At 32.8% G+C, this 19,931-nt stretch overlaps 1 protein-coding gene across 5 annotated transcripts in view; it reads right to left on the bottom strand.

The window, feature by feature from the left end:
- Window positions 1-19,931, bottom strand: part of LOC149785815 (uncharacterized) — a 43,925-nt gene that overhangs the window by 15,255 nt on the left and 8,739 nt on the right. For 4 of the 5 annotated variants that reach the window (XM_089979759.1, XM_089979761.1, XM_089979758.1 and 1 more), the window contains exons 2-7: window positions 12,910-12,958; window positions 10,685-10,930; window positions 9,453-9,608; window positions 7,279-7,449; window positions 2,498-2,603; window positions 1,632-1,747 (exon numbers count right to left, since the gene is read on the bottom strand). In XM_089979759.1, the coding sequence (XP_089835885.1) occupies window positions 1,632-1,747; window positions 2,498-2,603; window positions 7,279-7,449; window positions 9,453-9,608; window positions 10,685-10,930; window positions 12,910-12,955 (841 nt within the window). In that variant the 5' untranslated portion in view covers window positions 12,956-12,958. The remainder of the gene's footprint in view (window positions 1-1,631; window positions 1,748-2,497; window positions 2,604-7,278; window positions 7,450-9,452; window positions 9,609-10,684; window positions 10,931-12,909; window positions 12,959-19,931) is intronic. The other variant, XM_089979762.1, reaches the window with a different exon arrangement.

Here is a 19,931-nt window from a genome sequence, read left to right on the forward strand (position 1 = left end):
AACACAACAAGGATTGGATGAAAATGTATTGTAACTACCACTGTTCAGGAATAGTCCATCAAAATACAACAAGGATTGGATGAAAATGTATTGTAACTACCACTGTTCAGAAATAGTCCATCAAAATACAACAAGGATTGGATGAAAATGTATTGCAACTACCACTGTTCAGGAATAGCCCAAGATGCTCTAGATAAATATGATTCATAACCAAACCATATTCACCTATATTTTGGCTACTACAATAAAGCTGGTGGCAGTACAAACTGATTGAAGTTGTTTGTATGGGCTATAAATTAGTGACAGGTTGATGAAGTTCATAAAATGGTACTGAACCCTTCCCTTGACTGATAACGAATGCTGTTAAACTAAGAAATGCATTCATTCATGACAATGATAAGCATCATTTCTACTTCTTTCTGTGGCAAATAAACTGCCCTTCTTTTTTACCATAAATATGATGTACAGATTGGAAATATGATGTACAGATTGGAAATATTACTTTTGCTCTGATCTCAAGGAAATAACAGGTTAAAAGGAATTCTATGTAAATTATTCAATTTAACTGGTATCGTGCTTTATGCACAGCAACACAAATAGGTTATTTAATACTGCAGCAATAGAGACAAAGTAAACTTCCCAAGGTCACACTAAAACCCGATCCAATCTGATGCTAGGAGTCAAACTCACACCCTTTGGGTAAGAGTCTGGCATGCTAACTCCTGAGCTACCGTAGCTCTTAAGTCAAACTCACACCCTTTGGGTACGAGATTGGCATGCTAACTCCCGAGCTACCATAGCTCTTGCTCACCTCTTATAAATCCAGGAGAGTGCATCTCCAAACCAAAAGGGTGTAAATATAAATAAAGTCACAACTGTCCATGAGGTCACCTCAATTCAGCACCTATTTGTTAAAAAGTGCCATAATAACTAAAACAAGACATGAATATGACAAGGCAGACACCAATCTTGAATGGCCAATATTCTATTATATAAAATCACATTTTAGTGCAATACTGTCTTTCATTAGTAAATGATGAATGTATACATAAAACCTCTCTAGTATTTTATTTTTTAGCATTTCCTGGATATAGTCAAATTTCAAGTTTCATGAGTGTTTGCATGTATAGATGTGTGTATCGGTATATGAAATGAAGATTAAATAATAAAGCAAAACTGTTTTAACAACATCATTCCTAGAAAGGATATATACACACACACACACACACCCTATACAGCTGTATCTCATTTATCAGATTTCATTCAGCCAGACTTCTGGTGTATCAGAACTTCATGAACATCTCCATGGCATTCTGACTTGGTATAACCCAAGCTCATTTATCAAACTTTATTCATCCAGATTATTATGTATCAGAACTTCATCTTCATCTTAGAAGCATTTTGATTTGGCATGTGTGTGTGTGTGTGAGAGAGAGAGAGAGAGAGAGAGAGAGAGAGAGAGAGAGAGAGAGAGCAGGTGGATACCTGTAACCCAAGGAGGTTGGATAAACAAGACTTTATATGCACTGTGTAGACAAGAATAAACCTGATTAAATAGACTTTCTACCATTTTACAAACGAATTTAATTCTGCACTTTTATGCTTGATGTAGGGTCAAAAATATACATTACCCCTCTTTGCTTTACACACAATATTAGCAGTATCTGTGTCACAAGATCTGAATTCCCATGAATTTTTATCAAAATCCATCCTCACACAGTCAAAATCATCCTGATCTCCTAAATTCCTATTTAAAAAGATAACAAAGTGCATCATTAGAATATATTACAACATTATTCAATCAGTATGATGTAATTAATGACATAGGGGCAAATTATAATTAGCAATAATTATCATAAGAAGAAAAATGTCACAATTAGGAGTTAAGACTTATCATTGTAAGACTCAACATAAAACTTTTTAAACAATAACACTGTAAATATTTCAGAGACATGTATCTATAAAAGTCATTTGAGATTAAATCTGGATAACTGATAACTCTGGATAACTGATAACTGAAAAAAGGATAGATCATGGATAAATGACTGTTATACAACCTATGACTAGACTGAGGCTGGAAGTTTACAAATAAAAAGACAACATACATGTAATTGTTTTGTAAAAATTAACATTGTTGTAATGGACAACATTGTACTGAAACTTTTTAAATGCCTTGAGATGAAGATGACATTTCAAGCTCACAAAATAGTTTTTCCAGCAACCCTTTATGAAAAAGTGATGACAAACAATGGACATTCATGCTGTGTATAGTTGACGTTATCACAAAATTGAAAATTAAATAGGAGTATTAGAGCCAGTTTGGAAAAAGCATAGAAAAAATAGGGAATCTGACAAATAAGTAGGACAAAGCAGGAAAAGTCAGAACAATTGGACCACTGTAAAGACTAATAAAACTAATCAAACATGGGGTGGTCTAACCCATACTCTTAATAGATACATACCAAAAAAAAGACTACTACAATTAAGTATTTCTTACTGTGTAAAGGTAACTGGACTGGTATCTATCCACGTCATGGAATTCTCATTAGACAAGTCATTCAGTCCAATCCAGGCTTGGGACACAGACAGATTTCTTCCATTCTCTACAGTATGGATCGGGCAAAGCAGACTTTGCATGAATTAGTTCAATTTTCAGTAATAGTTTAAAATAATTCAGAGATACTTACCAGCAACTTTCAACTCGCATACAGTTTGAGTCGGAAAAGGTAAAAACATAACTCTAGATACGTAACTATAAAAGCATTCGCTGTTACTGAACAATCAAACCATTACAATTTTGTACATACAACATGGTATAAACATAACAGAACAGTCAAACCATTAAAAATCTGAAGGACAAGGTACAAATGTAACTCGAGACAGATAACTACAGAAACATTTAATTGTAATGAACAGTTAAACCATTACAATTATGATGTTTTGCAAATACAAGAGTCCCTTGAATGGACTGCTACTCTACTGCCCAAACCATTTCCAGTATAGGTCTATTTCTTCTTTCCTTTTACACTTTTTAGCAACTGAGTACTGAAACCATCACTGATATTCTTAAAAAATGCAATATGACCATCCACTTATGAGTAGTGCCACAAGATCTTCAAGACTGACCTAATTCAACCATCTATTCTGAAGGAAAAGAAATAACAAGGTTTTCAAGATGTTGTTAGAGCAGCACCATTTTTATTTAGGGCCAACCATAAGAAGTATTTTAGTGAAAGCTCCCATATTTTGAAATGGTTTTTCTCAAGAGGATTAGCAATAACAAGATTTTCAAGCCAACTACTAAGGTGATCATAGCTATAAAAAAATTTAATATGGCAGCTTTGGTAGCCATATTGAATGTTAGATTGGCACTGTTTTCTTTTAGGATTAAATATAAACAACAAAAAGTCTCTTAGCAAAAACCCCATGTCAATATAACCACCTGTTCAGGAGGATATCTCAGAAGCAATAAGATTTCCAAGATGGTCATCGTGGTGGCCATATTGGAAGTATGCATGCAATAGCATTTAACTCACATCAGCACAATAATAGCTATATGTTGTTGATTAAAATTTATGTTTTACAAATGCATATTTAAAGAATAATACACAAAAAAATAAAGGAACATAAACTCTTTCATATAAATGCAAACAAGAATACAAAATAAAAGATAATTAAGTTAAAATCTGTTAACTAAAATAAAAGATAACGGTAAATAGTATCCTTAAAATATATGGACAACGTATTTTAAATAAACAACATACCCTCAAAATGTCCAAGATTTTCTTTGTTGGTACATCGTCACAAAGTTTTTCAATTCAGTTTTCATCAATAAATGTCTGTCTCACAGAGTGGATATACTGTATGTCTGAGGGGAACCCGAGGGCAGGGATCGTCCTGGGCTTCGCCAATGTCGCAAATTGCGATTTTTGTTCCTTATTGGCGACAAAAATATCCCATCTGGTGATTTTTTTGGTGACATACTTTTTGGTTATTTAATTTGTACATACAATCATGGATTTGGACTGGATAAATTAAAAGGCAGAACGAAAGGAAGCCACAAACTTTACTAAGCAATGCATTGGAATCAATCTGTTATACAAACGATCCTTTGTTCTTATTGACAACCCCATCTTTACAGTGCATTGTTACATTATAATCTGCTTATGCTGACATCTGGGCTGAGTACTGAATGCTGCGATACAGTCAATCATGCTACCGCACTATACCTACAACTGACCGACTTCTGAAGACGTGAATAGAACAGATATAATTAACTGTATGGCTAATCCTTCTGTTTTTTTTTTATACATATACCAATACAATAGTTTTGCTGAACCTTCATAGAAAACTGATAACCTCTGAAGTACCGACTATTGTGTATAAATACAAAGCAAATGGAAAAAATCTCAATCACAATTACATCTGTCGCCAGTGCAGCATTTTACTCATTGATCTTTTCCTTTTGCCATCAGTCCCGTGTTACGGCTGCAGAGACTTAAACTCCGCAACAAGAAATAGCAAAAAAAACAGTTTTGCATAATTAATAATAATCATTTATTTCTCAAAATACAGGAGTGAAAGAATCCCTAAATTGGGTGTGAATTTATGCTTATATATACGGTCCAATATTGCCAGGTGTTGACCCGTGTAAGTTTCATTCGTGGGAATGGAGATCCTATTTTTCTTGTCGAGAAAATTTATACAGCATTCAGTGATCATTCTTGGGATTTAGGAAGCAATTCGCTACAAGCTTTGTGAAGCTAGCCATAAAGGGGGGTGTGTGTGCTAAGAGACTACTGGTGTCACCTGTCAGCACTGTGGACTGTGAACGTGGATTCAGTAAGATGAAACTCCTAAAAACTGACATCAGAAATAAGCTCTGCATCTCATCTCTCGAGAATTTAATGAGAATCAGCATGTACAGATGTGAAAAATTAGACTTTGAAACTGCATTCAACAAGTGGGCAGCCCTAAAATCGCAACGGATCTTCATGTAACACTTTGTAACATTTTGTTAATGCTTGTTGTAATTAAAGTATTAACTAACCCATATTTTGTAATTTTCATTGCCTGTTACATTAATAGATTAAATTAACACTTGGAAAAATGTACACTACTTGTTTTGGCGACACTTTTTGAAAATTGGCGAACAAAATATTGAGGTTGGCAATTTTTTGGTGACAGCTTTTTAAAAGCCAGGACCATCGCTGCGAGGGGCATAATTTTCATTTAGGACCAGCAATACCTTGAGATGAATGTGTGTCATACAAAGGATGTTACCAACAAGTAACAGATCTAGGGATTTGTGAATATTACCAACAAGTAACAGATCTAGAATATCTGGATGTTACCAGCAAGTAACAGATCTAGGGATATCTGGATGTTGCCAACAATTAACAGATCTAGGGATATCTGGATGTTGCCAACAAGTAACAGATCTACAGATATCTGGATGTTACCAAGATGTAACAGATCTACAGATATCTGGATGTTACCAACAAGTAACAGATCCAGACATCTGGATTTACCAAAAAGTAACATGGTCATCTGAAATATTATCAACAAGTAACAAAGATGTCCTAATGTTACCAACAAGTAACAAATGTATGAACAACTGGCTGTTACTCTACAGAAATGTTACCAAAATTAACATATCTCTGGACATTTGGATGTTACCGACAATTAACAGATCTACTGATATCAGGATATTACCGACAATTAACAGATCTACTGACATCAGGATGTTACCGACAATTAATCAGGATGTTATGAAGAGAGATGTGGATATCCAGATGTTGCTTTACAGAAATGCTTTGATTTATATTTTACCCACAACTTTACATAATTCTGTTGTGGTAGTGATTGATGTGCAGTTTAGAATAAAACAACCACACTTCATTTAGTCTCTGCTGACACAGCATAACATACAAGTACATACCACTTTTCATTAGGCAGGCTACACATATCACCAACAATTTGAAAAAAGTATTCCTTATATTAATTAATGATCACAAAACTGGATACCTGTATGTGAGTTTTATGAGAGAGAGAGAAAGAACAGTAGTTATAAAGCATATGGCATTAGAGGCATGTTGGGTAGTTTTTGAGCCAAGTTATTTAATGGTCTGTTAATTTTTCATAACGGTGACAATATTTTAATTGTAAACCATTTGAAGAAAACTGAAAACCTGATGAAAAATCTTTCATCTTTTTTTTATCACTTTTTAGTAACACCATCCATATCTAATGTGGTTGGTATCTTTGGAATGATCTTGAGGCTCTGTGTAAAATTTAGTCTAATTCTTGTAGGCTAGTCTATTTGTTATATATTATTAAAAGTTTTTTAAGTTTTAGAAATAAGAGGCCATATCTGATGGTATTGGCATCATTTATGCAAATACAAAATGTCTTTATGCAATGATGTATTAGAAGTCATGGCCAAAAAACTTTCATGGCAATGATGTCAGACTGCTTTCTGTAAACTTTCATGGCAATGATGTCAGACTGCTTTCTGTAAACTTTCATGACAATGATGTCAGACTGCTTTCTGTAAACTTTCATGGCAATGATGTCAGACTGCTTTCTGTAAACTTTGATGCAAACTGGTCAAGTGGTACATGAGAAAGAAGTTTAAAATAACAATTCAATTACACATACACCCAGCAGTACTAAAAATGCACTTATTAAAATATACTAAATTCACTAAACTTGGAGTTGTTTATAATAAAGTTAAGGAAAGTAACTCTCCTGAAATGTTAATGAAGACTGTATGTTTAGAACTGGATCAAAGAATTAATTTAATATTTGAGTAGCATAAAGTATTGGGGATTTAACAGTTTAAACTTTAATCAAGGGTTATTGCTGTTAAATTTATCTGAATAAGTCACCATTATTTACTCCAGCTACAAACAGAACATAAAGTTTACAGTGTATATTTGTCTTCTTCTTGGTTCATCTGCAATGCTTATCCACACCAACCCATAGCAAGTTAAAATGAAACAACCGAAAGGGAAGTAATGTCAAGATATATGCAATAACAGAAATCACTCCAAATGCTCAATCACTGATGTAAACTGTACTTTTATCATGTATGCAGTAATAGAAATCATTCCAACTGCTCAATCACTGATACAGACTGTACCTTTCATCATGCACAGAATAACAGAAATCACTCGAACTGCTCAATTGGATGTAATCTGTACTTTACAATGTAATTTGTACCTTTAATTATCTATAGAATAACAGAAATCACTCAATCACTGATGTCATTTGTACCTTTTATCATGAGGTATTCACTGGATGTCTGGATACTAGCCAGATTGGCTCTACTGTGGAGACACAGATCTTGAGCACTGGGCCAGTCCAGGGAAATGCTGTTTGTCACTATGAAACAGTCCTCACTTGTTCTAGTTTCTGAGAACCAGCCAGGTGGACAGGTATTCTCTTCTGCAAGCACAAGAAATTAGTAATTTCGGGTAAGATCCTACAAGTACAGGAAACTCTGAAACTTAAACTGAGGGTAAAACTCCATCAAAATGATCACCAAGACAATCATTCTTTACAGTATTACACTGTCCCAAAAAAGGAGAAACAAATTACAAAATAAGCATAATAAATACCAAAAACATAAGTCAACATATCTGTTCAGTGTAACATTAAAAATATTAGCTCAGAATTAAATACACTGTCACCCATTACTGACACATAATGGTTAATAACTCTTCCAAAAGAACTGCACAATCATAAAAATATAACCTAATATGAAGAAACTAGATACAACAATAAATGGAGACAAGACCAACAGAAAATATATTATGACTGTGCATAATCAAGGCAAAAGTAAGATAATTAGATCATGCTTCAAAGAATCCTGTATGACAAGAAACAAGAGTTATTACAGATGTGTGCATCGCAAAGGGCTCTGCTTACTGCAAACATATATGACAGAATAACAAGAGTTTTTAGTGATGTGTGCATCACAGTGGGTTCTGCAAACTATAATTTGCTCAGCAATGCCTTAAACAGAATAACTTCTGCTGGAAAACAAAAATTTGGAGACAGGCATTCAGCAACCCTATAACTTGTCTAAATTATAACATGAAATGCTGGAAATCCAAATCATTCAAAAAGCCATTAATACAAAGGTACTTGATAAACTTTGGTTGAAATTCGACATTCCTTAGCAAAGTTGTGCAGTGGAAACCAAACTGGGAGTAAAAGTAATCAGGGGTACATAACACTTCTAACAGAGACTAAATCCATAAATGGCACACATGTAAATCTATAAGAAATTCTTCTTGCCAAATTGTATCAGAAATGATATACAGTTCTTGAGCCAGTTACAAGCAACACTCCAAGTAAAGATATGAAGTTAATTAACTGTCAAGGACAATAACTCTATTCAAAATGGAATTGACAAGACAAAAACCAATAAAAGGTACATCTAGGTGTATGCGACTGACTTGCATCAGGATATAATGAATAGTTGCTAAGCTATGCTCATTACAAAGATCTGCATTACCGATTTAAAATTTAGCAACAAGGACAATAACTCCATCTGAATTGTAGCTGAGAAGACAAAAATCTTTAAAAGGCAAATCTTTATCTCATAGACAATTCACTTGGGAAAGGCATTTAGCTTCCATTTCCTTGGCATGATATAGTCAGTAATGTGTTATAAGTGCTATTAATTAAAAAAAAACAAGAAGAAAAACAAACAAAGCAAAAACAAACTCAACAAACAGCATCCAATTATTACCAGCATTATAAAGCTATGATGGTTAAAAGAAGTGTGAATGGATGGATAGACAGAAACGGTGAAAACTGACTTGCTAATTTTGTCATGGGACTGTCCTTAAATATCTAAATAGCCCATGCATAAGTAATTTGCCCAACTCTTCAGTATCATAATTAGGACAGAGAAACATATAGCTAGACAGAAAATATCTATGTAGGTTTTGTTGTGAACTGGACTTAATGATACGATAGAGAAACAAAACAGCTGCAGAGAAAATATCTACATAGGTCCTGTTGTTTCGTGATGCATAAACCAGAGGCCAGTGAACTTGACTTACATCAGGACATAGAAACACATAACTGTACTAAAACTAGGTGGATTCTGTTGTTGTGTGATGAATAAACCACAGTCAACAGAACTTGACTTACAAGAGGACAAAGCATCACGCTGGACTGAAAACATCTATGTATGTTCAACAAAAACCACTGCCAAGTGAACTAGATTTTAATAAATTTTGAATAAATTGAGAAAGATTATTAGATTATAGCTATCATATGGAAAAAGTCATAAATTATATTCAATACAATGCTAAATAATGCAACAAAAAGTGTATTTTGACCCATAATGCATAATCTTGTATGATGTCATGACATGGCATAATAATACACACAAATGATATAGAAAGTACAAAATGGATTTATATAAGTCTTACCAAATACATCAAACTGAAGCTCCACTCCAATGTAGTTGTAGGCATTATAATGATTAGTGGTGAACCATAAATAGATATAGTGTCCTTGGCTGATTATAAAATAAGGATTACGTCCATGGCAGATAAATGTGATCAGTTCCCCTGATGTACTATCACCTGTAAGCAAGAAGAAATTTAAAGTGAGAAAACACCCATTCTCTGTCTTTCACACACAATGACAACAAAATTATACTTGATGCTCTACAGTCAAATCTATTAGTATTTATTCTACTATTGGCTGGCTAACTATCAAACATGAGAAGAAAATCTTTCTTGCTCATATATATAATTCAAGGCTTTCATTAAATATTAGCCAGAACAGTCATATTATAAAGGGATAATAATTCAAAGTCTGAAAGTACTGTACAATTCATTCCATCAGTTTTGACAATTTTTATGAAACTTACATGGAGTATAGATAATTTTTATGAAACTTACATGGAGTATAGATAATTTTTATGAAACTTACATGGAGTATAGACAATTTTTATGAAACTTACATGGAGTATAGATAATTTTTATGAAACTTACATAGAGTATAGATATTACCTTTATTTTACATCATTACAGTGTTTAAGTCCATTAATATAATAACAATTCAGTGGTCACTGATCTGGGTTAAAAAAAACATGTATTCAGATATAAAGCACAATGCACTATAAAAAGTCAGTGAAGGGTATATAATTATTTGAAGATGCACACCCAAACTTTTTTAAAGCAGGTATGATTGTGCACCTGAATATAAAATTTAATTTTGAACCTTGCCATTTTATTGTTGGAACAGTGCTCCCTCATTTAGATGCTGTCCATGTGAACCATAGAGATGAGAGCCACCGAGCATACTGCCTTAAAGTCAGACTATCTTATAGTGAAATATATAAATTCTTCCTTATTATAACACTGTCCATGGAAGTCATAGAGTGCACTGCCTTATAACAAAATACATGATACATATAATTTTAAAACGATTTCATGAAACAGGATCATGGTCATATTTGCATTATAACAGCAACTCTGTTATAATAAAGGGCATTATAATGAGGCATGCTGTACTGTAATTGTCTGCCCCATCTCCAATACCACTTTTACTATTTCTACTTTTGAAAAGTTCCATAAATCTTATCATGTAAAGAAACAATATTTAGTGGTCAGTTGATGCAAGAATGTGTAGATGGAGTTTTATACACTCATACCTTCAATTATCATCAAGTTATCGTAAGTGTTACAAGTTGTGTACGTAGGTACCCATTCCATATTCAACTGCTGTACAGCAAGCTTGATCCTGTGATTGGCACCTGCATCAATGCGCCACTTGCAGTTCATGTTCTTTCCATAGTAACTTTCTCCTGTCAACCTTGTTTTGATGGTGCCAGTAATCTCCCCTGAAATCAGCACCTCAGCATTCTGCTCACAAAAGTGTTCTCTACTTATCACTGTACCTAAGTAAAAACAAAACAATCAAACATTTAAATTATTTTGTCCTAATTCAATTATACAGAAGCAAGCCATTCAAAAATGATGAAAAAAATACACTGTTTGGTTAATTGTTTTGAATGACAATAAACACTAAAATTTAGATAAACCAAAAAGTTTGAAAGAAAGTTGTTTCTTTAGCCATAAGACTGCAACAAATTCATAAGAAGTAAGATATCTAATGCTTTGTAATTTGGTGACTTTCACATCAGGTTATGAATCTTTGTAATTTGGTAACTTTCACATCAGGCAATGAATCTTTGTAATTTGGTAACTTTCACATCTGGTTATGAATCTTTGTAATTTGGTAAATTTCACATCAGGTGATGGATCTTTGTAATTTGGTAACTTCTATATCAGGTTATCAATCTTTGTAATTTGGTAACTTTCACATCAGGTTATGAATCTTTGTAATTTGGTAAATTTCACATCTGGTTATGAATCTTTGTAATTTGGTAACTTTCACATCAGGTTATGAATCTATGTAATTTGGTAACTTTCACACCTGGTTATCAATCTTTGTAATTTGGTAAATTTCACATCAGGTGATGGATCTTTGTAATTTGGTCACTTTCACATCTGGTTATCAATCTTTGTAATTTGGTCACTTTCACATCAGGTTATGAATCTTTGTAATTTGGTAACTTTCACATCAGGTTGTGAATCTTTGTAATTTGGTAACTTTCACATCAGGTTGTGAATCTTTGTAATTTGGTAACTTTCACATCAGGTTGTGAATCTTTGTAATTTGGAACTTTCACATCAGGTTGTATATCTTTGTAATTTGGTAACTTTCACATCGGGTTATGAATCTTTGTAATTTGGTAACTTTCACATCGGGTTATGAATCTTTGTAATTTGGTAACTTTCACATCAGGTTATGAATCTATGTAATTTGGTAACTTTCACATCTGGTTACGAATCTTTGTAATTTGGTAAATTTCACATCGGGTTATGAATCTTTGTAATTTGGTAACTTTCACATCGGGTTATGAATCTTTGTAATTGGGTAACTTTCACATCGGGTTATGAATCTTTGTAATTTGGTAAATTTCACATCAGGTTATGAATCTGTAATTTGGTAGCTTGTACATCAGGTTGCGAATCTCTTAAAAAAAGTTAAATAAAATATGAACCTCTAGATTACACATGTATGATTCTGAAGTCATCCAGCGTCAATACTTCCACTGTATCATGCTCTCCAACAAAAATTCTACAGTGTGCCTTTCTCCTATTATGCTACCAATCATGTGACAGAAATATGCCAACTAGAAACAAGGGCATCATTGCACTCATCCCTTCAAAGTTCTAAGCATCAAATAACTTCTGAAAAGAGTAACTAAGAAGATTTCATTTTTCTTGTTTAATTGACCTTGGTACTATTTAAAAATTACTTGTGAATTGAAATTATGTTTATTATCCTCAGATAATTTTGCTTTTGTTAAGTTTCATAAATCAAGAATTGTCCTTGTTTTTTTGTTTGGTTTTTAGGTTAAATTGCCCAACCATATATTTTCATGTTGCCCTCTGGTAGTCTCACTCTCAGATAACAAAAAGTATGCCTTGGCTAGATGATTCATTATATACTGTACTCTCAATACAAGAGCAATAATTGTATATTATCACACCCAGCCCTTGGTCACATTACATTATCAACCTTATTAAGGTTATAAAGCATGAAATAAAAGCAGAAAACTAATGATGATGGGATTTGTATATACTTGTCAAGGATTTGAATATACTTGTCAAGGATTTGAATATACTTGTCAAGAATCTGTATATACTTGTCAAGGATTTGAATATACTTGTCAAGGATTTGAAATATACTTGTCAAGGATATGCATATACTTGTCAAAGATTTGTATATATTTGTCAAGGATTTGCATATATTTTTCAGTTGTATAAACATGCTCCAAGCACATAAAGTGAATATATTTTATCTTACCTAAAAATATACACAAATGGATTAATGTACACCAGCACAGCTGCATTTTCTGAAAAGAGAAAACAAGAGTTAAAACTTTGAACATTGATACTTTTAAAAAATTTACCAGTAACCATCCTTTGATAACCTGGCTGAAAAACTTACACCATATTATGATGAATGTAGAAGATTTCATCTGCCCTGGGTATCTCAGGATGTCCATAAAGACAAAAAAGAAAAGCATGTGACCTGCTTCTTAGCACAACACCATGCAAAAAGATCATGTCAAGCACTTCAAACACATTTATAATCATTTGATGTCATAGAATATTCTCAGTTTTTGAATCTGACTTACCATTTACAAGATTAATTTATAGTAGATAATTAGTACTGTATATCCTCACCTATACATTGAGTCAAACTGCAAACAAAAAACATCCTGATCTGCTGTAGAATGATGTGCCTGCAGATCAGGGTCTACGCTGTTTGTTCTACTGACTACTCCTAACAAACTGCACACACCCAAATCTGCCAGAGCATTATGTGACAGCTGATCTGGGTCTGTGCAGTTTGCAGTTGGACTCATCTTAAAAGCGAGTCTATATGGTAAATAATCAAAAAATACCATCAAAAAGCCATTTGAACTACAAGGTCTGTCACTATGCACTATATTCTGGTGTTCGAGGTGCCATAGTTCAACTTTAAACAGTAAAGGTAATACTTGCTTTCACTCCGTCAATAGATGTAAAAACAATCTGAGCATAAAAACTGACTTATACAGTAAGTGAGGTATGTCTGGCTTGTGCAAGATCTGGAAGCAAATCCAAGACATCATTAGGCAGTGCAGCTGGTTAAACTTCTCTGGATCTTTGAACTGATTTAAAAGAAAACTCTTGGTAGTCAGAACGAGAGTGGATTTCACATCAGAAATTTGGCATCATATTCACCAGTCTTTGTTGTTGGTCTTAACTTTTCTAACAGTTAAATCAAAAACTGAAATGTACTCTTGTGAAAACTGATCTGAACTGCTGACATCTGAACATTGGCAGGACCGACCAAGCAGTTATATGATCATGCCAAAACTCTAACTAGTTTGTTTGAAACTTTGTACTGATTTGAATCATTATATAAAAGCCTGCATTTTAACATTTTGATTAATTTGATTTTATTTATATAAGAACTGGTAAATAAATTATGCTGCCCTGACAGTTTGCACAACATTATATTATAGCAATATTACATATACCATACCTGCCAAGTCATGATGTGCCACATGATCAACATGATTTTGTACTTCAAACCGTCACCCAGCAGTCATGTTTATAAAAACATGATTTCTAGTGAATGTAATCAAATGAAACATGATAGACTTTCTTCACACTGTGATATATGCTCATTACCTGTCTAAACAGTAATGATTCCTGTTGCTTCACACTTTTTGCTTATGGAAAACTATATTACCACTAGACAGTTTATACAGTTAATGCTTATGGAAAACTATATTACCAATAGACAGTTTAATATATAGTTAATGCTTATGGAAAACTATATTACCATTAGACAGTTTATACAGTTATTGCTTATGGATAACTAGTACCACTAGACAGTTTATACAGTTATAGCTTACGGAAAACAATATTACCATTAGACAGTTTATAAAGTTAATGCTTATGGAAAAATATATTACCACTAGACAGTTTATACAGTTAATGCTTATGGTAAACTATATTACCACTAGAGAGTTTATATAGTTAATGCTTATGGAAAACTAGTACCACTAGACAGTTTATAAAGTTAATGCTTACGGAAAACTATATTACCACTAAACAGTTTATACAGTTAACGTTTATGGAAAACTATATTACCACTAGACAGTTTATACAGTTAATGCTTACGGAAAACTATATTACCACTAGACAGTTTATACAGTTAATGCTTACGGAAAACTAAATTACCACTTGACAGTTTATACAGTTAATGCTTATGGAAAACTATATTACCATTAGACAGTTTATACAGTTAATGTTTATGGTAAACTATATTACCACTAGACAGTTTATATAGTTAATGCTTACGGAAAACTAGTACCACTTGACAGTTTATACAGTTAATACTTATGGAAAACTAGTACCACTAGACAGTTTATATAGTTAATGCTTATGGAAAACTATATTACCACTAGACAGTTTATACAGTTAATGTTTATGGAAAACTACATTACCACTAGCCAGTTCATACAGTTAATGCTTATGGAAAACTATATTACCATTAGACAGTTTATACAATTAATGTTTATTGAAAACTATATTAACACTAGACAGTTTATACAATTAATGTTTTTGGAAAACTATATTACCACTAGGCAGTTTATATAGTTAATGCTTATGGGAAACTATATTACCACTAGGCAGTTTATATAGTTAATGCTTATGGGAAACTATATTACCACTAGACAGTTTATATAGTTAATGCTTATGGAAAACTAGTACCACTAGACAGTTTATACAGTTAATATTTATGGAAAACTATATTACCACTAGACAGTTTATACAGCTAATGCTTATGGAAAACTATATTACCACTAGACAGTTTATACAGTTAATGCTTATGGAAAACTATAGTACCACTAGACAGTTTATATAGTTAATGTTTATTGAAAACTATATTACCAATAGACAGTTTATATAGTTAATGCTTATGGAAAACTATATTACCAATAGACAGTTTAATATGTAGTTAATGCTTATGGAAAACTATATTACCATTAGACAGTTTATACAGTTAATGCTTATGGATAACTAGTACCACTAGACAGTTTATAAAGATATAGCTTATGGAAAACAATATTACCATTAGACAGTTTATAAAGTTAATGCTTATGGAAAACTATATTACCACTAGACCAATTATATAATTAATGCTTACAGAAAACTAAATTACCACTAGACAGTTTAATATATAGTTAATGCTTATGGAAAACTATATTACCATTAGACATTTTATACAGTTAATGCTTATGGAAAGCTATATTACCACTAGATAGATTATATAATTAATGCTTACAGAAAACTAAATTACCACTAGACAGTTTAATATATAGTTAATGCTTATGGAAAACTATATTACCATTAGACATTTTATACAGTTAATGCTTATGGAAAACTATATTACCACTAGACAGATTATATAATTAATGCTTACAGAAAACTAAATTACCACTAGACAGTTTATATAGTTAATGCTTATGGAAAACTAGTGCCATTAGACAGTTTATATAGTTAATGCTTACAGAAAACTATAGTACCACTAGACAGTTTATATAGTTAATGCTTATGGAAAACTATATTACCACTAGACAGTTTATACAGTTAATGCTTATGGAAAACTATATTACCATTAGACATTTTATACAGTTAATGCTTATGGAAAACTATATTACCACTAGACAGATTATATAATTAATGCTTACAGAAAACTAAATTACCACTTGACAGTTTATACAGTTAATGCTTATGGAAAACTATATTACCACCTGACAGTTGATACAGCTGTCAATGAGGCAAACAAAAGGTTATGGTTGTTGGAGATAAACAAACACCATTCCACAGATTACTCAACTGACTGACAATAGCTGACAGGGCTCAAAATTAATGCTGATCTACCTACTGATCCAAGATCAGTAGATTTGCCATAGGGTCACTAAAACCCAAACCCTCACCAACCTGTTAGATCAGTAAATATTTTGCACTTGCTTTAGCATGTTAACAAATGGTCTTTTGTTGGATATATCTAATAAAACCTTGGATGGCATTTCATGGTTAACTTATCTCTTTCTTGTTATTCAAGTACCTGTCAAGACTATGCACTTGATGAGGTACAATGAATGTGCAGCTGAAATGGCTATGTACAGTATATGATACTACTATGTCTAGCAGCTAAATTTTGTTTAAAAATATCATATGCTACAAAGAAAACAATTTATTTCTGGGAACATTAGTTATCTGGCACCTCACATGCTTATTTTGAGATCCTGATGTTACGAACTGGGTCACCAGTGTTCATTGATGGTGACAGCAAGTGTTAAATTAGGAAATATGAGATGAGGTTTAAATTGGTACTAAAAGTCAAAGTGAAGAAAACATCCTAAAAATGATGAATTTAACTAATGCAATATTTGCCTCAAAGTTTGTAGCTCTGGACTGAGTGTTAGCTGTTTAAGTTAGGGCTGGTGTTTACAAGGGATGCCATACGTCCTCTTTTTCCTGGACATGTCCTCCTTTTCAGTCCTTTACTCTCTATATAGATACCAATAATGATATGCCCCCTCTCCAGTGTATCATCTTTATTGAAAGTTCAAATATCTTAACCCTAGTGTTTACATGTTGAGTTTCTTCATCTTTTTATTGGAAGGAAACCTATGTTGGGGATATCCAAAATGTCAAAGGCAATGTAAAACACACAGTAGGGAATTATTCATTTGAAATTAACTAGATGCTACTGTACATTTATAATCTGATCAAATTAGCTGTAAAACTGTTAATTTTTGTATCATCATTATTTATATATGTTCTATTGCAATTGAATAAGCTTTTCAAAACAATGAAATATATTGCAAAAGCATGACTGATTTCCTGGCGTAATGGCACATTCCATTCCAATTTCACTGTATTGCCTTGATGTCAATGGCAAGTATCATACCACTGACACACTTCCAGAATAATGTTAATCTACCAGGCAATAGGAGAATAGTAAAACATAATATTCAGGACTGTACAAAATGATGTAATAGTGGGTTTATAGTTTTAACAAAATTGAGCCGTTTCATACACATGCAGACAAACTCCAAAACAAATATCCTAAATTTCTGGTAAGAATGAGAACTAATAAACTTATGAGTATTTATATCACTGAAGTAAAATCAAAGAATAATAAGAATCAGCTAAATCCAGCAGAGTTCTCTAGTAAATCCAGCAGAGTTCTCAGCTAAATCCAGCCATTCTCAGCTAAATCCAGCAGAGTTCTCAGCTAAATCCAGCAGTTCTCAAGTTAAATCGAGCAGTTCTCAGCTAAATCCAGCAGAGTTCTCAGCTAAATCCAGCAGAGTTCTCAGCTAAATCCAGCAGAGTTCTCACATTTAGAGTATCTTGGTCCATTGGGCAAAGGTGACCATGTGTACAACTGGTCAGGAATAGATATTTAATAACATTTATTATCAGAAGATAACAATATCAATAATATGGTATTTACTTGCTCATAAGAAGAGTCCAATTGCAAACTGCACAGACACAGACAGGCTGCTGCATAATGCATGAGTAGATCTCGGTCTGTGCAGTTTATTAGAAGTAATCAGTAGAACAACATAGACCCTGATCTGCAGGCACATTATGTTATGGCAGATTAAGATATTTGTTGCTTGCAGTCTGACTTGACTTGTGAGTGAGTACATATGGCATATAGTGTACTTTTCTGTGAAAATGAAAATAAATGCCTATTATAACAATTAAACTGAATGGAATTTTTAAAAAATTTATCATCTGATGCACAATAGGCCTAATAAAAATAAACCATTGTCCAAAATGTTTGGAGTAGCGATGGACAAGGATGTACATATGCCAAGAATATAACTGAGTATGAAAAAAAGAAAATTTCAGCCAACAGATTTCATAATCTGAGAAAAACTTATCAAACAAGGCAAAGACAAATTATAAAGCAATGTGGCAGTATATAAATTCAACATCTGTACCATACAAAAATTGTGAATTTGTAGACAAACACTCAGGTAACTAAATCAATCAAAACAGATAACTATACATGTAAGGCAAATATATAAACAGAATTCTTTAGCAGTGTATTCACAAAGGAACCCCTGTCTAATGTATCAACAACACCATCAAGAATTGTCAAACATAATAAGGAAGACTTAATCATACAGGATGGGTGCTAAGTAAATTGAGGATAGATAAATCATACAGGATGGGTGCTAAGTAAATTGAGGATAGATAAATCATACAGGATGGGTGCTAAGTAAATTGAGGATAGATAAATCACCAGGATTAGACAAAGTACGCCTGAAGATCCTGTGTGAGTATTTATCTTCACTAGCACCACCATTCCTATTTCATGAGTCAATGCATCTACCTTTAGCACCAAATGATTGGAAATGTGCTGTGATGTGTTTAGGTTCTTACAAAACGTAACAAAAAGAGTGAAGACAACAAACTTTGTAAAATTTAACAAATAATTTTTTTTTTTAAAAAACAAGGTAAAAATGAGAAAAAGAACTTACAATTTGACAAATCAAATCCAAAATTAATCCAAGAATTAAAAATTAACGAATTAAAAAAAAGAAGTCCTAGTAATAAAAACAGGGCTCGAAATTAGCGGTAGTCTGCTAGCCTGAGGCTAGCAGATTTCCTGTCGGACTAGTAACTTTCATAATGTTAATAGTCCGATAAGCTAGTAAGTTTCGGTTATCAATAGTCAGCATTTGTTTATGCCATTCCCTAATAAAGACTTGACTTAGCAGATGTTCTGTAGAATCAAAGCAGTCGCCATTGTAAACACAGTCATAAAATATTAGCATGAGAAGATGAAGTCAATTTCTGCCTCGGAAAGGTGTGTTTCTATAACAAGAATCCATCTGATTTTGTGCATTTCACTTAACAGCGCAAATTATGGTCCCGTCATTAACAACGGAAGTTTGGTAATTGATCCTAATTTATCTGATAACAAATTAAATGAAAAAATGATGTAGTATCACACTTTATTCACTCGACCACAGTAACAAACTAAAAAGCAGTATACCACACAAAAGAACACAGCAAAAACTATTAAAAGAAATTAGTTCGCACATTATTTTGTTTAAGGTTCTTTTTTTTCTTGCTACCCAAACGCTTCAACAGTCACAAACAGGAAACTACATATTTTACATTTCCATCTAAATAATTATAAGAATTAGATCAATTTATTATGATTTCGTTACTGACACATCCTTTCCATACAACTACTTTTTCTATGATGATAAGAATAGTTTTTATATTTTT

The sequence above is a fragment of the Sinohyriopsis cumingii genome, chromosome 13, assembly GCF_028554795.1.
Source record: "Sinohyriopsis cumingii isolate HCF-2022 chromosome 13, ASM2855479v2, whole genome shotgun sequence".
NCBI classification, from domain to species: domain Eukaryota; kingdom Metazoa; phylum Mollusca; class Bivalvia; order Unionida; family Unionidae; genus Sinohyriopsis; species Sinohyriopsis cumingii.